Source organism: Chanos chanos, chromosome 16, assembly GCF_902362185.1.
Source record: "Chanos chanos chromosome 16, fChaCha1.1, whole genome shotgun sequence".
Classification (NCBI taxonomy): Eukaryota; Metazoa; Chordata; class Actinopteri; order Gonorynchiformes; family Chanidae; genus Chanos; species Chanos chanos.
Window position 1 is genome coordinate 18,454,236 of NC_044510.1, and position 24,345 is coordinate 18,478,580.

At 43.4% G+C, this 24,345-nt stretch overlaps 3 protein-coding genes across 3 annotated transcripts in view; 2 read left to right on the forward strand and 1 right to left on the reverse strand.

The window, feature by feature from the left end:
* Positions 1–12: 12 nt before the first annotated feature.
* jmjd8 (jumonji domain containing 8) lies at positions 13–12,914 on the reverse strand. The gene is made up of 9 exons (XM_030793670.1): positions 12,775–12,914; positions 12,090–12,185; positions 8,503–8,551; positions 7,984–8,080; positions 7,819–7,887; positions 7,338–7,457; positions 4,925–4,992; positions 4,611–4,745; positions 13–529 (listed from the first exon to the last, which is right to left on the reverse strand). Exons 1-9 carry the CDS (start codon positions 12,879–12,881, stop codon positions 449–451), a joined length of 822 nt encoding a protein of 273 aa, XP_030649530.1. The 5' UTR covers positions 12,882–12,914; the 3' UTR covers positions 13–448.
* A 1,212-nt stretch (positions 12,915–14,126) lies between these two features.
* On the forward strand, positions 14,127–20,552 carry antkmt (adenine nucleotide translocase lysine methyltransferase). Its single transcript, XM_030793774.1, has 6 exons — positions 14,127–14,288; positions 17,507–17,611; positions 19,469–19,609; positions 20,136–20,186; positions 20,282–20,504; positions 20,537–20,552. Exons 1-5 carry the CDS (start codon positions 14,127–14,129, stop codon positions 20,489–20,491), a joined length of 669 nt encoding a protein of 222 aa, XP_030649634.1. The 3' UTR covers positions 20,492–20,504; positions 20,537–20,552.
* Positions 20,553–21,667: 1,115 nt separating this feature from the next.
* Positions 21,668–24,345, forward strand: part of xpo6 (exportin 6) — a 23,301-nt gene continuing 20,623 nt past the window's right edge. The window contains 2 exon segments of the mRNA XM_030793457.1: positions 21,668–21,689; positions 24,059–24,149. Of these exon segments, the coding sequence (XP_030649317.1) occupies positions 24,098–24,149 (52 nt within the window). The 5' untranslated portion in view covers positions 21,668–21,689; positions 24,059–24,097.

The window sequence follows — 24,345 nt, forward strand, 5'->3', positions numbered from 1 at the left end:
TTTTCCTTCCCTTTCACATCTGACCAAACCCTTTCACTGTCCACGTGGCGAGGCCAAGGCTGGGGGGTGGTGGGGGGTGGGGCATAATTCATTGTGACGAACTGAAGTGAATCACTGAAGTGACTCACTGATCTGCCCAAAACTGAAACCACTGGAGAGATGCTGAATCTGGCTGTTACTCTGGATCTTAAAAGATTTGATTTGCCATCAAAGTAATGACGTATTTCCATTGGTTCTCTGTATAATCAAGCAAATCCTCTTCAGTATAAGATATCACAATGCTGAGAAATACATCTTATACTAACGACTGCTAAGCCTGGCGTGGGAGAGTTGTTTGGTCCCTTTGCTTGGTATTAGAGGGTTACTGTGGTGGAGTTGTACTGTTATGAATGTCAGGCTGAATGGTCAAGAAAATTCTAAATGTTTGTTGAATTACTTAGGAGTCAACTCATCCCAAAAACGTAGAAATGAATACACTGGTGTCCAGATTAAGTGTAGCATGCCACCAACGGTCGGGAAAATACAGCACCTACACACAGGAGCAACAGGACACATCAGTGGAGTATTGGTTCTCCATTGGTTTTTAAACTCCTCGCAGTACATTAACATGTCACAGTATACAGTGGTCCCTCGCTATAACGCGGTTCACCTTTCGCGGCCTTGCAGGTTCGCGGATTTTTTAATGCAATTTTGCATGCTTTTTTTTACAGCGCATTGTGTTCTGCGTCCTGATTAGTGCATTGTGTTCTGCGTCCTGATTGGCTGTAGACCACTGTCAATCAATCTCCTCCGTGCCATGTCTCTGTACAGTACAGAATGCGTTCAGCTTGCCAAATTTACATAAATCTTCGATCGCTAGCAGTGTGACTCTGAAGTGCTGTACTGTATGTTTGCAAGTTTTCTCCCCAACAAACCCCACAATGTCGACGAAACGTTCTGCACCGTCAAAGGCACCTGCAGTAGCACCCAAAAGGCAGAGGAAGATGCTAACCATCGCACGAAAAGTTGGACTTCTGGACATGCTAAAGGACGTTTTACAGCCGTAAAGCATCTATAATAATTGTAAAAAATAAAGCTGACTACTTCGCAGATTTCGCCTATTGCGGGTTATTTTTAGAACGTAACTCCCACGATTAACGAGGGACCACTGTATTAAGATATCACAGTATATTAACACATCACAGTATATTAACACCTCTCAGCATCCTAACACATCACAGTACTGTATATTAACATCTCACAGTATATTAACATCTCACTGTACTGTAAATTAAAATATCTCATAATATACTGTGAGATGTTAATATACTATGACATTAATATACTATGAGATGTTAATTTACAGTACAGTGAGGTGTTAATATACTGTGAGATGTTAATTTACTGCGAGATGTTAATGTACAGTACAGTGAGATGTTAGGATGCTGAGAGATGTTAATATACTGTGAGATGTTAATATACTAACATCTCTCAGCATCCTATCACCTCACTGTACTGTGTATTAACATCTCACAGTAAATTAACATCTCACAGTATATTAACATATCCCAGTATATTAACACGTCACAGTATATAACCCTGGGAGTGACAGTGTGAGTGAGTGGTTATGGGTCACAGCCAGGATAAAGGAAATACCTCAGTAACTAAGAGATACACAGTAAACGGACAGGTGTGTTTTCTGAGTCAGTGAAACCATTAACCTTTCATAATACTCATGGCAATGCATAAAAATGCTCGTAAATGTATGTATAAAATATTTTAAATGCCCATATACGTACATATAAAAATATTTTAAATGCCAGTGTATGTATGAAAATATTTTAAATGGCCGTGTATGTACATATAAAAACATTTTAAATCCCTGTATATGTATGTATAAAAACATTTTAAATGCTCGTATATGTATGTATAAAAATATTTTATATTTTATAAAAATATATTTTAAATGCTTGTATATGCATGTATAAAAATATTTTGTATTTCATAAAATATTTTAAATCCCTGTATATCTATGTATAAAAATATTTTATAACAATATTTTCAATCCTCAAACATGTATATAAAAATATTTTAAATGCCCGTGTATGTGCAGTGCTGCTTGAAAGATTTTCACACTTGTCCTAAAAATAGATAAAAAGAACCCAGTTAAACAAATGAGACAAAACTAATATACTTATACATTTATTTACTGAAGAAGATGATCCAATATTACAGATCTGTGAGTGGCAAAAGTATGTGAACCTCTAGTATTAGCAGTTAATTTGAAGGTGAAATTAAAGTCGGGTGTTTTCAATCAATGGGATGACAATCAGGTGTGAGTAGGCGCCCTGTTTTCTTTAAAGAACAGGGATCTATCAAGGTCTGATCTTCACAACATGTTTGTGGAAGTGTTTCATGGCATGGACAAAGGAGATTTCTGAGGACCTCCGAAAAAGAGTTGTTGATGCTTATCAGGCTGGAAAAGGTTACAAGACCGTCTCTAAAGAGTTTGGACTCCGCCAATCCACAGTCAGGCCGACTGTGTACAAATGGAGGAAATTCAAGACCATTGTTACCCTCCCCAGGAGTGGACGGCCAAGGATCACTCCAAGAGTAAGGCGTGTAATAGTCTGCAAAGTCACAAAGAAACCTGGGGTGACTTCCAAGCAACTAAAGGCTTCTCTCACATTGGCTAATGTTAATGTTCATGAGTCCACCATCACTGAACACTGAAGTTCAACACTGAACAACAATGGTGTGCATGGCAGGGAGGCAAAGAGAAAACTACTGCTCTCCAAATAGAACATCGCTGCCCGTCTGCAGCTTGCTAAAGATCACGTGGACAAGCCAGAAGGCTGTTGGAAAAATATTTTGTGGACTGATGAGATCAAAATAGAACTTTTTGGTTTCAATGAGAAGTGTCATATTTGGAGAAGGGAAAACACTGCGTTCCAGCATAAGAACCTTACCCCATCTGTGAAACGTGGTAGTGTTATGGTTTGGGCTTGTTTTGCTGCATCTGGGTTGAAGCTGTTCTGTACGAAGAAATGGGCTAAAATTCCTCCAAGCTGATGAGCAGGACTGATCAACAGTGACCGGAAACATTTAGTTACAGTTATTGAGCAGGACCAATCAACAGTGACCGGAAACATTTAGTTACAGTTATTGCTGCACAAGGGGGGTCACACCAGATACCGAAAGCAAAGGTTCACATACTTTTGCCACTCAGATATGTAATACCGGATCATTTTCCTCAATAAATAATTGATCAAGTATTAACTGCTAATACTAGAGGTTCACATACTTTTGCCACTCACAGATCTGTAATATTGGATCATCTTCTTCAGTAAATAAATGTATAAGTATAATAGTTTTGTCTCATTTGTTTAATTGGGTTCTTTTTAATCTGATGATGTTTCAGGCCATATTTATGCATGGATATGGATAATATTGCCCCAACCATTGACACTGCAATCACCATCGAGGGATCTGTGGTGTTCCCCACCACAGCAGCCAAAAACCTAGGCGTGACCCTCAACAACCAGCTAACCTACTCCGGTCACATCGCAGCAGTCACTCGATCCTGCAGATTCTCCCTCTACAACATCAGGAGAATCCGCCCATTCCTCAAAGAACAGGCGACCCAGCTCCTGGTCCAAGCGCTTGTCATCTCCCGCCTGGACTACTGCAACGTCCTACTGGCTGTCTTACCGACCTGCGCCATCAGGCCGCTCCAGCTCGTGCAGAACGCCGCTGCACGCCTGGTCTTCAACCTCCCTAAGCACTCTCATGTACCCCACTGCTTACTGCGCTCCACTGGCTTCCGGTAGCTGCCCGCATCCAATTCAAGACACTGGTGCTGGCCTACCAGGCCACAAGAGGCTCCGCCCCATCATACCTTCAGTCCCCAATAACTCCATATACCACTACTAGAACCCTCCGCTCTACGACCTCTGGTCAGCTGACGGTCCCCTCGCATCAGGAACCCCGCAGCCGCTCCTCCCGACCACGCCTCTTCTCCGCCATTGCCCCTCGGTGGTGGAACGACCTCCCTCATACAGTTAGGAATGCAGAATCCCTCACCATCTTCCGCAAGAAACTGAAAACCCATCTCTTCAGAACCCACCTATCCCCCTAAGCCTAACCCCCCCTTCCTAAAAAAAAAACAAAAAAAACCTTGTCTTGTGTCTATGTTTGTCTAAGAATTCCAGGGCGTAATAAGGAGTAAATTGACGCTCAGTCTTTTTAGCGAATGTATGCTCATGAGGTATTAGGAATCCAACTGATGCACTGATTGTAAGTCGCTTTGGCTAAAAGCATCTGCTAAATGCTAAATTGTAAAATTCTAAAGGGTTCACAAACTTTCAAGCAGCACTGTATTTATGAAAACATTTTAAATTTTTGTATATGTACGTATAGAAATATTTTATAAAATATATTTTAAATGCCTGTGTATGTACGTATAAAAATATATCTTCTAAAAAATATGTTAAATGATGCATCTTGGTTCCGTCAGTGTCAACAAAACCCAAAAATGATTTTTTTTATTGTGGGAAAGTGGTGTTGTGCATTGTGTTTGTTTTATTTTGAGAGTTACCTGTTCATAATGTGGTTGTAAGTGGTGGCCTTACCTCTCCTGGGTGGATAGTACATTCCAGAGGTCTCTGCTGGATCCCCAAGCCTGGATAAGAGTGTGTGACCCAGGACAGAGTGGTGTGGTTGGGGTGGAATTCAGGAGCCTGCTCAGGAGGGTAGAGGAACCAGCGCTGTACAATGGACACACACAGACACAGCTTTAGATTTTCTATAGGTGACTGGAATTATCTGTGATGCTATAAAACACAAGCTCTCTCTCTCTCTCACTCTTTCTCTTTCTTCACCCCCCCCCCCCCCCCCCCCCCACACACACACACACACACACTCTCACAGAACTGGAGATCCTTACTTTTCTGCCGTAGATGACTTCAGAGAAGCCTGGGCCATGCCAGTGAAATGGCACCCCAGTCCCAGGCCCTGACAGAGAGAGAGGGAGAAGAGAGAGAGGAAACTGGGCACGTCAGTAGAGGACAGGGGCTCCACTTTACCAGCCTAAGGTCTAGTTGTTAATTAGTTAGGACAGTCTGTTTGGGAACCTCCACTGTCTTGATTTTGATGTAAGGTTCATGCTGCCGAGTAAATCTTTGAGCAACACTCTTACGGCTACACTCACACAACTTGTATGACTGTATATGTGTGTGTGCGTGCGTATATGATTCTGTGTGTGCGTGTGTGTATTGTTAGGTGGCTGTGTGGGTGAGTGTGTGTGTATGTTTGTGCGTGTGTGGATGTGTGCGCGTGTGTATTTATGACTCTAAGTGTGTCGGGTGAGTGTGTGTGTGCCTGCAATGCCGAAACTGTTTGCTGGGCTGGGACATGTGTGTGAGTCTGTGTTTGTGTGTGTGTGTGTGTGTGTGCACACGAGTATGTATGATTCTAGGTGTGTGTGTGTACCCACAATGCCAAAGCTGTATGCTGGACTGGGGCGTGTATGTGTGCATGTACGCGCGTATGTGTGTGTCTGTGTGTGTGTGTATGTGTGCATGTGCGTGCGTATGTGTGTGTCTGTGTGTGTGTGTGTGTGCATGTGCGCGCATATATGTGTGTGTGTGTGTGTGTGTGTGTGTGTGTGTGCATGTGCGTGCGTATGTGTGTGTCTGTGTGTGTGTGTGTGCATGTGCGTGCGTATGTGTGTGTCTGTGTGTGTGTGTGTGCATGTGCGCGCATATGTGTGTGTCTGTGTGTGTGTGTGTGCATGTGCGTGCGTATGTGTGTGTGTGTGTGTGTGTGTGTGCATGTGCGTGCGCGTGTGTGTGTGTGTGCGCGTGTGTGTGTGTGTGTGTGTGTGTATGTGTGCATGTGCGCACGTGTGTGTGTGTGTGTGTGTGTGTGTGTGCATGTGCACGCGCATATGTGTGTGTGTGTGTGTGTATCTGTGTATGTGTGCATGTGCACGCGTATGTGTGTGTGTGTGTATATCTGTGTGTGTGTGCATGTGCGTGTGCGCGTGTATCTGTGTGTGTGTGTATGTGTGCACGTGCGTGTGCGTGTGTATCTGTGTGTGTGTGTATGTGTGCATGTGCGCACGTATGTGTGTGTCTGTGTCTGTGTGTGTGTATGTGTGCATGTGCGCGCATATGTGTGTGTCTGTGTGTGTGTGTGTATGTGTGCATGTGCACGCGTATGTGTGTGTGTGTGTATCTGTGTGTGTGTGCATGTGTGCATGTGCGTGTGCGCGTGTATCTGTGTGTGTGTGTGTATGTGTGCATGTGCGCGCGTATGTGTGTGTCTGTGTCTGTGTGTGTGCATGTGCGTGTGCGCGTGTATATGTGTGCATGTGCGCGCGTATGTGTGTGTCTGTGTCTGTGTCTGTGTGTGTATGTGTGTATGTGTGCATGTGCGTGTGCGCGTGTATCTGTGTGTGTGTGTATGTGTGCATGTGCGCGCGTATGTGTGTGTCTGTGTCTGTGTGTGTGTGTGTGTATGTGTGCGTGTGTGTACCTGCAATGCCAAAGCTGTATGCTGGGCTGGTGTGTGTGTGTCTGTGTGTGTGTGTGTGTATGTGTGCATGTGCGCGCGTATGTTTGTGTCTGTGTGTGTGTGTGTGTGTATGTGCGCGCGTATGTGTGTGTCTGTGTGTGTGTTTATGTGCGCGCGTATGTGTGTGTGTGTGTGTGTGTGTGTGTGTGTGTGTATGTGTGCATGTGCGCGTGTATGCGTGTGTCTGTGTGTGTGTGTATGTGTGCATGTGCGCGCGTATGTGTGTGTCTGTGTGTGTGTGTGTGTATGTGTGTGTGTGTGTATGTGTGCATGTGCATGCGTATGTGTGTGTGTGTGTATCTGTGTGTGTGTGCATGTGCGTGTGCGCGTGTATCTGTGTGTGTGTGTGCATGTGCGTGTGCGTGTGTATCTGTGTGTGTGTGTGTGTGTGTGTGCATGTGCGTGTGCGTGTGTATCTGTGTGTGTGTGTATGTGTGCATGTGCGCGCGTATGTGTGTGTCTGTGTCTGTGTGTGTGTGTATGTGTGCGTGTGTGTACCTGCAATACCAAAGCTGTATGCTGGGCTAGTGTGCGTGTGTGTGCCTGCAATGCCAAAGCTTTATGCTGGGCTGGTGTGTGTGTGTGTATGTGTGCGTGTGTGTACCTGCAATGCCAAAGCTGTATGCTGGGCTGGTCTGTGTGTGTGTGTGTGTGTGTGTGTGTGTGTGTGTGTGTGTGTGTGTGTGCGCGCGTGTGTGTACCTGCAATGCCAAAGCTGTATGCTGGGCTGGTGTGTGTGTGTGCGTGTGTGTGTGTGTGTGTGTGTGTGTGTGTGTGTGTACCTGCAATGCCAAAGCTGTATGCTGGGCTGGTGTGTGGCAGATTATAGGGCGGAGCGTCATATTCATCAAACAGAGAATGCCACTCAGTGAAGTTATTATCACCGAAAAAATACAGGGTTTCTGAAACAAACAAACAAACAAACACACACAGAAGACATGTGGGTCAAAGAAAGAGAGAAATCTGATGTTTGGTTCTTTTTCCCTTTGGGAACCAAAAAGGTTTTCCATCAGAATGTGTGTGTGTACTGTGGCCAGAGTGATGGAAATAGAAAGATTTGTGTGTGTGTGTGTTGTAGATCAGAATAAGGGGCAGAAGTAGTGTCCCTGAGGATGTGTGTGTATGTGTGTGTGTGTGCGTGTGTGTGTGAGTGTGCGTGCGTGTGCGTGTGCGTGTGCGCACGCGCCCGTGTGTGTGTGTGTGTGCGTACTGGCTTAGAGTGGCAGAAGTAGAAAGATGGGTGAGAGATGTCTGTGCACTGACCGCTGCCAAGGGAGTCCACAGACTGAGGAGTCAACAGATATTTCACAAACTCCTCAAAGCGAACATCCACTGCAGAGAAAATACACAGGAGAATCAAACCCCTCAGACTGAGAACTCCACTGAAACTCAACTATATTGCCACTGTAGGCATGTGTGTGTTTGTACCTTTATTGTAGGAGTGTGTATTGGCAGTACTCAGACGGATAGTTCTCTCTCCATATTCCTGGAGCAAGTGAGACTTCGAACACAGGAAGCGGAACTTCTGAGAATCCACCAATCATAATGAAGCAAAGGAAAAGAAGCAAATCACAACAGAGGACTAAACTGTTACTGTTATGCTAATGTTTGCACTGTGTGTGTGAGTGTGTGTGTGTGTGTATGTGTATATGTGTGTATATGTGCGTTTGTGTGTATATGTGCATGTGTATGTGTGTGTGTGTGTATGTGTATATGTGTGTGTGTGTGTGTGTATGTGTGTGTATGTGTATATGTGTGTGTATGTGTATATGTGTGTGTGTGTGTGTGTGTGTGTATGTGTGTGTGTGTGTGTGTATATGTGTGTGTATATGTGCGTTTGTGTGTATATGTGTGTGTATGTGTGTGTGTGTGTCTTTATGTGTGTGTGTGTGCATGTGTGTGTGTGAGTCTGTATGTGTGAGTGTGTACTCTGTAAGGTATGCTTACCGTGTTGTCTGTCACTCCTCTGAGTATTACTGGTTTAGAGTAGGCATATCTGCAAAAAACACACACACACACACACACTACTTAGACATAATACATTTACAATATATTACTCAAATGTAATGAGCCAAAAGTATGCACATTTGGAATGTGTTGTGTATTGTTGTGTTGTAGGTGTTGTATTTATGTGATGTGGGTGTTGTAGTTATGTGATGTAGGACTGGGTGTTGTATTTATGTGATGTAGGTATTGCAGTTATGTGATGTATGTAAGGGAGTTGTAGTGATGTGATGTAGGTGTGGGTGTTGTAGTTATGTAACGTAGGTGTGGGTGTTGTATTTATGTGATGTAGATGTTGTTTTTATGTGAAGTAGGTGTGGGTGTTGTAGTTATGTAACATGGGTGTGGGTGTTGTAGTTACGTAACATGGGTGTTGGTGCTGTAGTTATGTGACGTGGGTGTGGGTGCTGTAGTTATGTGACGTGGGTGTGGGTGCTGTAGTTATGTGATGTAGGTGTGGGTGCAGTAGTTATGCGATGTAGGTGTGGGTACTGTAGTTATGTAACATAGGTGTGGGTGTTGTAGTTATGTGATGTACGTGTGGGTGCTGTAGCTATGTAACGTGGGTGTAGGTGCTATAGTTATGTGATGTAGGTGTGGGTGCTGTAGGTGTGGGTGCTGTAGTTATGCAACATGGGTGTGGGTGTTGTAGATATGTGATGTAGGTGTGGGTGATGTAGTTATGTGATGTAGATATGGGTGTTGTAGTTATGTAACATGGGTGTGGGTGTTGTAGTTATGTGATGTAGTTGCGGGTGTTGTAGTTATGTGATATACGTGTGGGTGTTGTAGTTATGTAACGTGGGTGTGGGTGTTGTAGTTATGTAACGTGGGTGCGGGTGCAGTAGTTATGTAACACAGGTGTGGGTGCAGTAGTTATGTAAAGTGGGTGTGGGTGTTGTAGTTATGTAACATGGGTGTGGGTGTTGTAGTTATGTGATGTAGTTGCGGGTGCTGTAGTTATGTGATATACGTGTGGGTGTTGTAGTTATGTAACGTGGGTGTGGGTGTTGTAGTTACGTAAAGTGGGTGCGGGTGCAGTAGTTATGTAACACAGGTGTGGGTGCAGTAGTTATGTAAAGTGGGTGTGGGTGTTGTAGTTATGTAACATGGGTGTGGGTGATGTAGTTATGTGGTGTGGGTGTGGGTGCTGTAGTTATGTGACGTGGGTGAGGGTGTTGTAGTTATGTGGTGTGGGTGTGGATGTTGTAGTTATGTGGTGTGGGTGTGGATGTTGTAGTTATGTGATGTACGTGTGGGTGTTGTAGTCATGTGATGTAGATGTGGGTGCTGTAGTTATGTGACATGGGTGTGGGTGTTGTAGTTATGTGATGTGGGTGTGGGTGATGTAGTTATGTGATGTAGATGTAGTAGTTATATGACGTAGGTGTGGGTGTGATAGTTATGTAACGTGGGTGTAGGTGTTGTAGTTATGTGATGTAGTTGCGGGTGCTGTAGTTATGTAACGTGGGTGTGGGTGCTGTAGTTATGTGATGTAGTTGCGGGTGCTGTAGTTATGTGAAGTAGGTGTGGGTGTTGTAGTTATGTAACGTGGCTGTGGGTGTTGTAGTTATGTAACGTGGGTGTGGGTGATGTAGTTATGTGATGTAGGTGGGGGTGCTGTAGTCATGTGATGTAGGTGTGGGTGTTGTAATTATGTGACGTGGGTGTGGGTGCAGTAGTTATGTGATGTAGGTGTGGGTGCAGTAGTTATGTGATGTAGGTGTGGGTGTTGTAGTTATGTAACGTGGGTGTAGGTGCTATAGTTATGTGATGTAGGTGTGGGTGCTGTACGTGTGGGTATTGTAGTTATGTAACATGGGTGTGGGTGTTGTAGATATGTGATGTAGGTGTGGGTGATGTAGTTATGTGATGTAGATATGGGTGTTGTAGTTATGTAACATGGGTGTGGGTGTTGTAGTTATGTGATGTAGTTGCGGGTGCTGTAGTTATGTGATATACGTGCGGGTGTTGTAGTTATGTAACGTGGGTGTGGGTGTTGTAGTTATGTAACATGGATGTGGGTGTTGTAGTTATGTGCTGTAGTTGCGGGTGCTGTAGTTATGTGATGTACGTATGGGTGTTGTAGTTATGTAACGTGGGTGTGGGTGATGTAGTTATGTGATGTAGGTGTCGGTGTTGTAGGTGTGGGTGTTGTAGTTATGTAACATGGGTGTGGGTGCTGTAGTTATGTGATGTAGGTATGGGTGTTGTAGTTATGTAACATGGGTGTGGGTGTTGTAGTTCTGTGATGTAGTTGCGGGTGCTGTAGTTATGTGATATACGTGTGGGTGTTGTAGTTATGTAACGTGGGTGTGGGTGTTGTAGTTATGTAACATGGATGTGGGTGTTGTAGTTATGTGATGTACGTGTGGGTGTTGTAGTTATGTAACGTGGGTGTGGGTGATGTAGTTATGTGATGTAGGTGTCGGTGTTGTAGGTGTGGGTGTTGTAGTTACGTAACATGGGTGTGGATGTTGTAGTTATGTGATGTAGGTGTGGGTGTTGTAGTTATGTAATGTAGGTGTGGGGGCTGTAGTTATGTAACAAGGGTGTGGTTGTTGTAGTCATGCTATGTAGGTGTGGGTGCTGTAGTTATGTGATGTAGGTGTGGGTGCTGTAGTTATGTAACATGGGTGTGGGTGTTGTAGTTATGTGATGTGGGTGTGGGAGATGTAGTTACGTGATGTAGGTGTGGGTGCTGTAGTTATGTGACGTGGGTGTGGGTGTTGTAGTTATGTGAGTGGGTGATGTAGTTATGTGATGTAGGTGTAGGTGTTGTAGTTTTGTGATGTAGGTATGGGTGCTGTAGTTATGTAACATGGGTGTGGGTGCTGTAGTTGTGTGATGTAGGTGTGGGTGCTGTAGTTATGTGACGTAGTTGTAGTAGTTATATGACGTAGGTGTGGGTGTCATAGTTATGTAATGTATGTGTAGATCCTATAGTTATGCGATGTAGGTGTGGGTGCTGTAGGTGTGGGTGTTCTAGTTATGTAACATGGGTGTGGATGTTTTAGTTATGTGATGTAGGTGTCGGTGTGTAGTTATGTGACGTAGGTGTTGTACTTTTGTGACGTAGGTTTTGTAGTTATGTGATGTAGGGGTGGGTGTTGTATGTATCTGATGTGGGTGTTGTAAGAGGAGTGTGGTTTATGAAGATGTCATAATATATTATTACACGGCTTTGTTGAATACTCGATTCTGATTGGTCAGTTCCAGCATTCTGCGGTCTGTTATTTCTGAATAGCAGACCGCTGCCATGAATAACAGACATTGCTATGGAACTATTTTTAGCGGAAGCAATAAAATAATTTTTAAATTAACAAAATGATTTTTGAATCAATATTTTGTGTAAGTATTTTGTGTTTTGATTTCTTTAATAGGTAGCCGTATAATAAGCGGGATAATGTACAGCGAGACGGTCATTATAGCGAAATAAATCTCTTCAGGGTGATTCAAGATCCCTCCGCTGTACATTATCCCTTATGTTTACATATAATAGAGGTCTGTGTGTGTCTTTGTTTTCTCACTGTTGGATAAACGCTGTGTATGACAGGGACTCCGCATTGTGGATGTCGATGTTACAGTCGCCTTCATCATTCAGACGAGTCTCTACTCCTTGAGACCTGTGACACACACAAACCCAGACGGCAGGGCCAGACACAGATCCCAGTTAGTGCTACATCTTGTAATTATGTTGGGTTCAAAACCGATGTATTATTACCGCAGTGAAATAACCTTGAAATTAGACATTCGCCTGACATTCACTTCAGAGCTAGATCTCCATCTCAAGTTAAATGAACTACTTATACTAAATACAGTTGTGAAAGTTGTCAGAAATTTGTGAAGCTAGAAAACGTAAAAAAAAAGCACTGGACTTTTATATTGAAACGCCATCTCCGGGCAAGACGAAAGATGGAATAAACAGTAGGATGCAATAACGTGCCTTAAATTGTTATTCATTCGCATTTCACGTTTCAAGTTTATTTAGAGCCCAATATCACTGTTTACATTTAATGTCATGTTCGAACTCTAAACATAATTTTACAACTGAATACAAGGTAGGATAATAAAATGTGTAAGTAGTTTATTTAACTTTTAATGAGATAGAGATCTAGCTATGTGGTGAATGTCAGGCGAATGACTAATTTCAATCTGACTTCACCGCGGTTGTATCATTGCCTTTTTTACTCTCCTCTAAAGAAACACACTCACCATCCTCCATCGCGCAGCTCGGCGCAAGTCTTATCCGTGCACTCATATGGCACCGATGTCTGAACAGCAAGGAGAAATAAAGTTACGAATCCGCAACTACGTTCCATATGGGTCTTCCATCAAAACAGCACACATTTACAACCGAGCACCGCTACGTTTCAGATGCCTCCAAACCAAATTCACTTCCTCATCACAAAGTAACCAATGAACAACCTCCACAGCAGGTAAAGGGGCGGGATATTTGATTTGCAGTATTTCACTATTAACGTAATAACAACGATTTTTTAAACACCTAACGTTTAGTGAGCACACTAAAATGCCATTTTCCTTCTTATAATCGATTTAACACAGATCTTTTCCAGTGTCATCGTAAGTGACATTAACGCCAAACGCTCATGGAGTGCAGAAGCGGAACTAAGTTTTCTCGGATTCTGTGGAAACAGGGGATAGACGTACAAAGACACAAACGGACTGAGTGAAGGGAATTGAAGGTTGGTAGTGTGAAACTTAACTTGTCGATTGTCCTTTCCACAGTTTGTCAGAATTTTGAATGACGTTATACTTGCAGAATAAATACTGCGCTCTGTTACTATCACTAGCATTTTATAACGACGTATTGAGGGGTTTATGTTGCATTGAGAGTAACACGGTCTGCTCAGCTATGCCTTAGCCTCTGTTAATTACGACTTTAGTGAGTGTGCCGGTGTGCGCGCAGAGTGAATCTCTCTCTCTCTGCCTCTCTAGTAGGCCTGTCAAGTAATATGTAAATGTGTTGACCCTGTGATTTATGTGGTGTTCTTGCTTTTTGAGTTGGAGATCAGTTTGAGGTGGGTAATGGCTCTAGCCTGTCGAGACAGTGGCCCTGAGGGAGACACTTAAACTGTCTTTGACTGTTGGGGTTAGGGTTAACGTTGACGGTTATGGCTAGAACAGAAGTCACTCCAAATGAATGGATTTACTCCAAATGAATGAATTAAGCCTTCTTTCAACAGATGTGCTTAACAAGAGCAAGATGAACTGTGCTGTGAGATTAGTCTATTAGTTGAGTCATGTGTGTATTCATCAGGAAGTGTGTTGTTTATTTATTATTTATGAGTGTATTGAGTGGTGGGGTGATTGGTGTTGTAACACCCCATATGTGCAGAGGCCATCACTGTACCCTGCTGACTGTCTCTCTCTCTCTCTCTCTCTCTCTCTCTCTCTCTCTCTCTCTCTCTCACACACACACACACACATACACACACACACACTCAGATTATATGAGTGAATTTTAAATGTGCTGCATTCTTTGATTTCCAGAGCTCATTGTGTGTATGTGTGTGTGTGTGTGTTTTTGTATGTTTCGCTCAGGCATGGAAGAGGACACCCTTGATGAGGTCCTTTCATGTTTCAGCGATAAACGTTTGGGGCTATGGGGTGTGGCCCAGCTGACAGCAGGAACAGGACTGGCTGTCTATGCAGTATGGGCAGGGCTCCTGATGCCAGGGTTCCGTAAAGTGCCACTCAAACTCCAGGTGCAGTTCCCTGAGTTCTGATGGACTGTTAGGATATTTATTGTTGCATTTGCTGAGAATGTCATTAACAGCACATGAAAAAGTGAGCATGCTCACTGGTTCCTGTTTGCAGGTGATGTAATAAGGGTGTGATAAGCGCCACAGTGTCATTTCATAACTGATGCACATTTTGAAAAGACACTTGTCGAAACACACAGGCCCTCAACAATATTAATCAACCTTTATAAGTCACATTAAACACACAAATGGTTTTCTTCCAGTTTAAGCCCAAACAGCGGACCTCCTACAGCAATGTCAAAATGACGACTTATTCCCAGTGCTCAGGCACACGGCTCCGCTGTTTAAGATCTTACAGGATCGTACATGCTTACAGGGTCATACATGCTTACAGGATCATACATGCTTACAGGATGAGACATGCTTACAGGGTCATACATGCTTACAGAGTCATACATGCTTACAGGGTCATACATGCTTACAGGATCAGACATGCTTACAGGGTCATACATGCTTACAGGGTCAGACATGCTTACAGGGTCATACATGCTTACAGGATGAGACATGCTTACAGGATCAGACATGCTTACAGGATCAGACATGCTTACAGGGTCATACATGCTTACAGGATCATACATGCTTAGAGGGTCATACATGCTTACAGGATCATACATGCTTACAGGGTCATACATGCTTACAGGATCAGACATGCTTACAGGATCAGACATGCTTACAGGGTCAGACATGCTTACAGGGTCATACATGCTTACAGGGTCAGACATGCTTACAGGGTCATACATGCTTACAGGGTCATACATGCTTACAGGATCAGACATGCTTACAGGGTCATACATGCTTACAGGGTCATACATGCTTACAGGATCATACATGCTTACAGGATCAGACATGCTTACAGGGTCATACATGCTTACAGGGTCATACATGCTTACAGGATCATACACGCTTAGAGGGTCATACATGCTTACAGGATCAGACATGCTTACAGGGTCAGACATGCTTACAGGATCAGACATGCTTACAGGGTCATACATGCTTACAGGGTCATACATGCTTACAGGATCAGACGTGCTTACAGGGTCATACATGCTTACAGGGTCATTAATGCTCACGGGATCAGACATGCTTACCGGATCATACATGCTTACAGGGTCATACATGCTTACAGGATCAGACATGCTTACAGGGTCATACATGCTTACAGGGTCATACATGCTTACAGGATCAGACATGCTTACAGGATCAGACATGCTTACAGGGTCATACATGCTTACAGGGTCATACATGCTTACAGGATGAGACATGCTTACAGGGTCATACATGCTTAGAGGGTCATACATGCTTACAGGATCAGACATGCTTAGACGGTCATACATGCTTACAGGATCAGACATGCTTACAGGGTCAGACATGCTTACAGGGTCATACATGCTTATAGGATCATACATGCTTACAGGATCAGACATGCTTACAGGGTCATACATGCTTACAGGATCAGACATGCTTAGAGGGTCAGACATGCTTACAGGGTCATACATGCTTATAGGATCATACATGCTTACAGGATCAGACATGCTTACAGGGTCATACATGCTTAGAGGGTCATACATGCTTACAGGATCATACATGCTTACAGGGTCAGACATGCTTACAGGGTCATACATGCTTATAGGATCATACATGCTTACAGGATCAGACATGCTTACAGGGTCATACATGCTTACAGGGTCATACATGCTTACAGGATCATACACGCTTAGAGGGTCATACATGCTTACAGGATCATACATGCTTAGAGGGTCATACATGCTTACAGGGTCATACATGCTTACAGGGTCAGACATGCTTACAGGGTCATACATGCTTACAGGATCATACATGCTTACAGGGTCATACATGCTTACAGCATCAGACATGCTTACAGGGTCATACATGCTTACAGGGTCATACATGCTTACAGGGTCATACATGCTTTAGACCTTTCAGAGCTTTACACCTTCTCATATTTCACTGGTCAAACGTTTAGAAATCTGGCCCGAAATTCCTTCCTGTTTATCATACTGTTAAGGCCTGTGTATGTGTACGTGTGTGTGTGTGTGTGTGTGTGTTTGTGCATGTGTTTTAACAGTGTGTGTGTGTATGTGTACATGTACATGTGTGTGTGTGTATGTGTGTATGTGTTTTAACACTCTGTGTGTGTGTGTATGTGTGCATGTGTTTTAACACTGTGTGTGTGTGTATGTGTGTATGTGTGCATGTGTTTTAACACTCTGTGTGTGTGTGTATGTGTGCATGTGTTTTAACACTGTGTGTGTGTATGTGTACATGTGTTTTAACACTCTGTGTGTGTGTGTATGTGTGCATGTGTGTGTGTGTATGTGTGCATGTGTTTTAACACTGTGTGTGTGTATGTGTGCATGTGTTTCAACACTGTGTGTGTGTGTGTGTATGTGTGCATGTGTTTTAACAGTGTGTGTGTGTATGTGTACATGTGTTTTAACACTGTATGTTTGTGAATGTGTACATGTGTTTTAACACTCTGTGTGTGTGTGTGTATGTGTGCATGTGTTTTAACACTCTGTGTGTGTGTGTATGTATGCATGTGTTTTAACACTGTGTTTGTGTATGTGTGCATGTGTTGTAACACTGTGTGTGTGTGTGTGTGTGAGTATGCGTGTGCATGTATTGTAACACTGTGTCTGTGTGTGTGTGTGTGTGTGTGTCTGTGAGAGTATGCGTGTGCATGTGCATGTGTTGTAACACTGTGTCTGTGTGTGTGTGTGTGTGAGTATGCGTGTGCATGTGTTGTAACACTGTGTGTGTGTGTGTGTGTCTGTGAGAGTATGCATGTGCATGTGCATGTGTGCATGTGTCGTAACACTGTGTGTGTGTGTGTGTGTGTGTGTGTGTGTGTGAGTATGCGTGTGCATGTGTTGTAACACTGTGTGTGTGTGTGTGTGTGTGTGTGTGTGAGTATGCGTGTGCATGTGTTGTAACACTGTGTGTGTGTGTGTGTGTGTGTGCATATGCATGTGCATGTGTCGTAACACTGTGTGTGTGTGTGTGTGTGTGTGTGTGTGTGTGTGTGTGTGTGTGTGTGTGTGAGTATGCGTGTGCATGTGTTGTAACACTGTGTGTGTGTGTGTGTGTGTGTGTGAATATGCGTGTGCATGTGTTGTAACACTGTGTGTGTGTGTTTTAAGGTGCCATACCTGCCGGCCAGTAGAGCACAGGTAGATAACGTGATGTCATTGCTGAGAGGCCGATCTGGGAGTGTGGCTGATCTGGGCTCAGGTGATGGTAGGATTGTGAGTGACTCATTTATGTATATACTCATTTGTGTAAATATGCATTTGTGTATATGTCCATTTATATATATATATATGTATATACTGTATAATGTATGTATATATTAATTTGTGTATATATATGCGTGTGTGTAGGTCGGGGGGTGTTCTGCTGTGAGGTATAATGTGTGTGTGTATATGTATGTATATATTAATTTGTGTATATATATGCGTGTGTGTAGGTCAGGGGGTGTTCTGTTGTGAGGTATAATGTGTGTGTATATGTATGTATATATTAATTTGTGTATATATATGAGTGTGTGTAGGTCGGGGGGGTGTTCGGTTGTGAGGTATAATGTGTGTGTGTATATGTATGTATATATTAATTTGTGTATATATATGCGTGTGTGTAGGTCAGGGGGTGTTCTGTTGTGAGGTATAATGTGTGTGTGTATATGTATGTATATATTAATTTGTGTATATATATGCGTGTGTGTAGGTCGGGAGGGGTGTTCTGTTGTGAGGTATAATGTGTGTGTGTATATGTATGTATATATTAATTTGTGTATGTATATGCGTGTGTGTGGGTCGGGGGGGTGTTCTGTTGTGAGGTATAATGTGTGTGTATATGTATGTATATATTAATTTGTGTATATATATGCGTGTGTGTAGGTCAGGGGGTGTTCTGTTGTGAGGTATAATGTGTGTGTGTATATGTATGTATATATTAATTTGTGTATATATATGCGTGTGTGTAGGTCAGGGGGTGTTCTGTTGTGAGGTATAATGTGTGTGTATATGTATGTATATATTAATTTGTGTATATATATGCGTGTGTGTAGGTCAGGGGGTGTTCTGTTGTGAGGTATAATGTGTGTGTATATGTATGTATATATTAATTTGTGTATATATATGCGTGTGTGTAGGTCAGGGGGTGTTCTGTTGTGAGGTATAATGTGTGTGTGTATATGTATGTATATATTCATTTGTGTATATATATGAGTGTGTGTAGGTCAGGGGGTGTTCTGTTGTGAGGTATAATGTGTGTGTATATGTATGTATATATTAATTTGTGTATATATATGCGTGTGTGTAGGTCAGGGGGTGTTCTGTTGTGAGGTATAATGTGTGTGTATATGTATGTATATATTAATTTGTGTATATATATGCGTGTGTGTAGGTCAGGGGGTGTTCTGTTGTGAGGTATAATGTGTGTGTGTATATGTATGTATATATTAATTTGTGTATATATATGCGTGTGTGTAGGTCGGGGGGGGTGTTCTGTTGTGAGGTATAATGTGTGTGTGTATATGTATGTATATATTAATTTGTGTATATATATGCGTGTGTGTAGGTCGGAGGGGTGTTCTGTTGTGAGGTATAATGTGTGTGTATATGTATGTATATATTAATTTGTGTATATATATGCGTGTGTGTGGGTCGGGGGGGTGTTCTGTTGTGAGGTATAATGTGTGTGTGTATATGTATGTATATATTAATTTGTGTATATATATGCGTGTGTGTGGGTCGGGGGGGTGTTCTGTTGTGAGGTATAATGTGTGTGTGTATATGTATGTATATATTAATTTGTGTATATATATGCGTGTGTGTGGGTCGGGGGGGTGTTCTGTTGTGAGGTATAATGTGTGTGTGTATATGTATGTATATATTAATTTGTGTATATATATGCGTGTGTGTAGGTCAGGGGGTGTTCTGTTGTGAGGTATAATGTGTGTGTGTATATGTATGTATATATTCATTTGTGTATATATATGAGTGTGTGTGGGTCGGGGGGTGTTCTGTTGTGAGGTATAATGTGTGTGTGTATATGTATGTGTGTGTATATATATATAAATGTGTGTGTGTGTGTGTGTGCAGGTGCTGGAGGCGTGCAGACAGGGCTTCTCTCCTGCTGTGGGATATGAGTTGAACCCTTGGCTGCTCCGTGTCGCTCGGTTCCATGCATGGAGAGCAGGGTATCATGGGAAGGTTTTGTACTGTCGGGAGGACCTGTGGAAGGTCTGAGTCAACTCACATCACATAAACAACATGCTGCCATGGAAACTACCAAAGGCAGCAGTCACAGTGATGCTCTGTCTGTCTGTGTGTATGTTGTCAGGCTGATCTGTCCAGCTGTAAGAATGTTACAGTATGTCTGTCTGTCCGTGTGTATGTTGTCAGGCTGATGTGTCCAGCTGTAAGAATGTTACAGTATGTCTGTCTGTCTGTGTGTATGTTGTCAGGCTGATCTGTCCAGCTGTAAGAATGTTACAGTATGTCTGTCTGTCTGTGTGTATGTTGTCAGGCTGATCTGTCCAGCTGTAAGAATGTTACAGTATTTCTGTCTGTGTGTATGTTGTCAGGCTGATGTGTCCAGCTGTAAGAATGTTACAGTATGTCTGTCTGTCTGTGTGTATGTTGTCAGGCTGATCTGTCCAGCTGTAAGAATGTTACACTATGTCTGTCTGTCTGTGTGTATGTTGTCAGGCTGATCTGTCCAGCTGTAAGAATGTTACAGTATCTCTGTCTGTGTGTGTGTTTTCAGGTTGATCTGTCCAGCTGTAAGAATGTCACAGTATTTCTGGCTCCCAGTGTGGTAAGCCTCTAATCTCCTAGCGTATACTAACACACAAACACATACTCTTGTACAACTTCTAAAAAAAACTGTCTTTGTGTGTGTGTGTTCTCCAGCTTACCCTTTTGCAGGACAAGCTGTTAGCAGAGCTAGCTGATGATGCGTTGGTTGTCACTGGTCGTTTCCCATTTCCTGATTGGGCTCCATGTAAGGTTGAGGGGGAGGGGGTTGACCGGGCTTGGGCCTATCACATTCAAGTGGTGAGAAAAAACAGCCAGTTGCGGCACAGCAAGGTAGACGAACCACCTGAGACCAGAATCAAGTGATCCAGTACAGGAGGTAAGTGAGGAAAGAGGGGCTTATTCATCTAGGGGCAATTTAGTCTCTCCACACATTCACACCCTGGGACTAATTTAGTCTCTCCACACATTCTCACCCTGGGGCTAATTTAGTCTCTCCACACATTCTCACCCTGGGGCTAATTTAGTCTCTCCACACATTCTCACCCTGGGGCTAATTTAGTCTCTCCACACATTCTCACCCTGGGGCTAATTTAGTCTCTCCACACATTCACACCCTGGGACTAATTTAGTCTCTCCACACATTCTCACCTAGGGGCAATTTAGTCTCTCCACACATTCACACCCTGGGACTAATTTAGTCTCTCCACACATTCTCACCTAGGGGCAATTTAGTCTCTCCACACATTCACACCCTGGGGCTAATTTAGTCTCTCCACACATTCTCACCTAGGGGCAATTTAGTCTCTCCACACATTCACACCCTGGGACTAATTTAGTCTCTCCACACATTCTCACCTAGGGGCAATTTAGTCTCTCCACACATTCACACCCTGGGGCTAATTTAGTCTCTCCACACATTCTCACCCTGGGGCTAATTTAGTCTCTCCACACATTCTCACCCTGGGACTAATTTAGTCTCTCCACACATTCTCACCCTGGGGCTAATTTAGTCTCTCCACACATTCTCACCCTGGGGCTAATTTAGTCTCTCCACACATTCTCACCCTGGGGCTAATTTAGTCTCTCCACACATTCACACCCTGGGACTAATTTAGTCTCTCCACACATTCTCACCTAGGGGCAATTTAGTCTCTCCACACATTCACACCCTGGGGCTAATTTAGTCTCTCCACACATTCTCACCTAGGGGCAATTTAGTCTCTCCACACATTCACACCCTGGGGCTAATTTAGTCTCTCCACACATTCTCACCCTGGGGCTAATTTAGTCTCTCCACACATTCTCACCTAGGGGCAATTTAGTCTCTCCACACATTCACACCCTGGGGCTAATTTAGTCTCTCCACACATTCACACCCTGGGGCTAATTTAGTCTCTCCACACATTCTCACCTAGGGGCAATTTAGTCTCTCCAGTTCACCTGACTTACATGTCTTTGGACTGTGGGAGGAAACCCACGCAGACACAGAGAGAACATGGAAACTCCACACAGAAAGGACCCTGGACGCCTGGCCAGGAATCGAACCCAGGACCTTCTTGCTGTGAGGCAACAGCGCTATCTACTTCAATTTTTGTATATTTTATTCTTTTAACAAACTGTTTATTATATTTAATATTATGTCGACTCATTTACCCATCTTACTGAACACACACACACGTACACACACACACACACACATTGTATTCAAACTGAATTAAATTACAAACCAGACACACATTAAATTTAAACATACACATAAAATTAAATTACACAACATACACACATTATTTAAACACAATTTATTCTCACACTGGCATGGCAATGTTTTAAAACATTAATTTGTTTGATCGATAATTTAATATTATGGATTTTATGTGTCTGTGAACTTTTTCACTGTGAAAGAACAAACAATAAAATTTATGAACACAATCTCGGTCAAACTCAAGGTGCTGTCGGAGAAAAGTTAATGTTTGTTTACGGATCTATGCTGAGACATTAAAGGACCTCTAATATTTTTGTGTGAATTGGATGGGAGTTCTCACTGACAGTTGCCTTAAGTGCTCTGTATGTGCGTGCTACAAACCACACTTCTCGTTGCGGCCGGTTTCATCCGGCTCAAGATTAAGATTTCACTTCCGGTGGGGAGTGGCGATGCCGTGCGAGAGAGGAAACTGAGGCCTGGTATTCACCAAGCGATTCTAAGCACTGCCGGATCGGCCCAAACCGTTAGAACCGGACTGAAGTACACATGTTTTTGTGCTGATATTTTGAAGGTGTCTTTGTTTTAAGTAAAGCGTTCGCAACGTTTATGTTTGTGAGTTTACGGTGCGCCTTCCAGCAGCATCCGGGCGGCCAGACGGCGGGGCTGGTTGTCACTGTCTCTAAACCCCGGGTTGCAACATATCAACAATAACAGGAGTCGGCGATAGGATCTCTGCGCATCACCGGAGCCCCGGTTTTGTTTTCTTAATGTGATGCGGAAAGAGTGTGTGTGCTTAAGGAGAAAAATAGGTCTGGTAACCCCCGGAGCAGCATGAACCAGCGGCAGGGCTCTCATCTGACATTATTATAGCCACACAAGTCGCTGCAGACGCAGCTAACCGGAGAGCGGGCCATGGTGAGTTACATACGCTCGTGCACTTTAAGAAACAAAACTTAAATTGTTTGTTCGTGTTACAACAGTCATTGCACTTGACTGTTCACAGGCTATGTTGCATCACACCCGCCGCATGCGTGTGTGCAGGCCGGTGACTGCGCATCTGACGCACCTGTGTGCATGTGATTTCAGTTGCCGTGGTGCATATTTAATTTTAGATTTGAATATAGTGGCACGTTATATTATAGCCTCTTACTCTGGCCTGTGTGATGAGTGCCCCGTCGAGCCTGTATTTTAACGGGTATTATGCTATTCCCTAGTGTATCGAGAGGGTGCTTTGGTCCTCTACATTGAACTGGATAAATTCGGTTGCCATATGTAATAGTTACCCCGTTTTTAAGGCCTAGGTACTAAACACCGATTCAGGAAATCACATTGATCGTACTTTCTGACATGGTCACGTCACGAGCCTCCGCCTTGTGGTTGAAGTATGTGCGTTAAGGAACTCGCGACGTGTTGTGACTCATACAAAGAATGCAAGTCGCGAGCTGTAGGGCAGCAGCTGACGATAAGCGCGAGCTAGCAAGAGGTTCTGTCTTCCTCAAAAATTTCTTCCTCATTTTCACTTTGCGCTCGAACCCTTGCGCCGACGCGTAATGTGACACACTGACACTATCTTCATGTAGCATGCAGAAGCACAAGAACTGGTCCCTCTGTGTGTGTGTTCATGTATATGAACGGGGACTTCATGTGTGAGGCTAGCGTCTGTCTAATTCTACTGATGTTTAATTATGTGTGCATAACGTATGTTCTGTGTCTGTATGTTGTAGGCATGAGAGGAGTGTCACTGTCCGTTCTGTGCGTAAAGGTGTATGTGTGTGTAAAAGGTGTTTTGTAATACTAAATCTGTGTATGTGAATGTGATTGAGTCCAGTGGAGGATGAGTGTGTGGATATGTAATATCTGGTCTGTGTGAGTGTGTGGATATGTAATATCTGGTCTGTGTGTGTGTGTGAGAGTGTGTGGATATGTAATATCTGGTCTGTGTGTGAGTGTGTGGATATGTAATATCTGGTCTGTGTCTGTGTGTGTGAGTGTGTGGATATGTAATATCTGGTCTGTGTCTGTGTGTGTGAGTGTGTGGATATGTAATATCTGGTCTGTGTGTGTGTGTGAGTGTGTGGATATGTAATATCTGGTCTGTGTGTGTGTGAGTTGAGGTATCTCTACACATGCTCAGGAGACTGTGTTTGTATAAAGGTGCATGTGTAACACCTGCTCTGTGTGTGTGTGTGTGTGTGTGTGTGTGTGTGTGTGTGTGTGTGTGTGTGTAGGCGACGGAGGAGGCATCCCTGCGAGTGCTCGAGGATTTGATGACTGAATTCTTCCACAGCTGCACCACCAATGAACGCAAGAGGGAGATCGGTGAGATGGCTGACCTGTGACCTTACCCCGTAATCTAGAGTCCCTAAAGCATAAACCTAAATCCCAAACCCCCGACTATCACCGTGACAATGTGTGTGTGTGTGTTTGAGAGAGGTTAAGGACACTCTGCATGTTGACTGTGTGTTTTGGGGGACGGTGAGATATTAAGGATGTTGTTATGTATTGACTGTGAGAC

Excerpts from the sequence above, each read along its gene's own strand:
- jmjd8 (XM_030793670.1), bottom strand. The coding sequence starts at position 12,881 with ATGGAACGTAGTTGCGGATTCGTAACTTTATTTCTCCTTGCTGTTCAG. Across the intron at positions 8,081-8,502 it reads GAGGAGTGACAGACAACACG|AAGTTCCGCTTCCTGTGTTC; the intron begins GTAAGCATACCT and ends GTGGATTCTCAG. Across the intron at positions 7,458-7,818 it reads TGTGGACTCCCTTGGCAGCG|AAACCCTGTATTTTTTCGGT; the intron begins GTCAGTGCACAG and ends TGTTTGTTTCAG.
- antkmt (XM_030793774.1), top strand. The coding sequence starts at position 14,127 with ATGGAAGAGGACACCCTTGATGAGGTCCTTTCATGTTTCAGCGATAAA. Across the intron at positions 14,289-17,506 it reads AAGTGCCACTCAAACTCCAG|GTGCCATACCTGCCGGCCAG; the intron begins GTGCAGTTCCCT and ends GTGTGTTTTAAG. Across the intron at positions 17,612-19,468 it reads GCTCAGGTGATGGTAGGATT|GTGCTGGAGGCGTGCAGACA; the intron begins GTGAGTGACTCA and ends GTGTGTGTGCAG.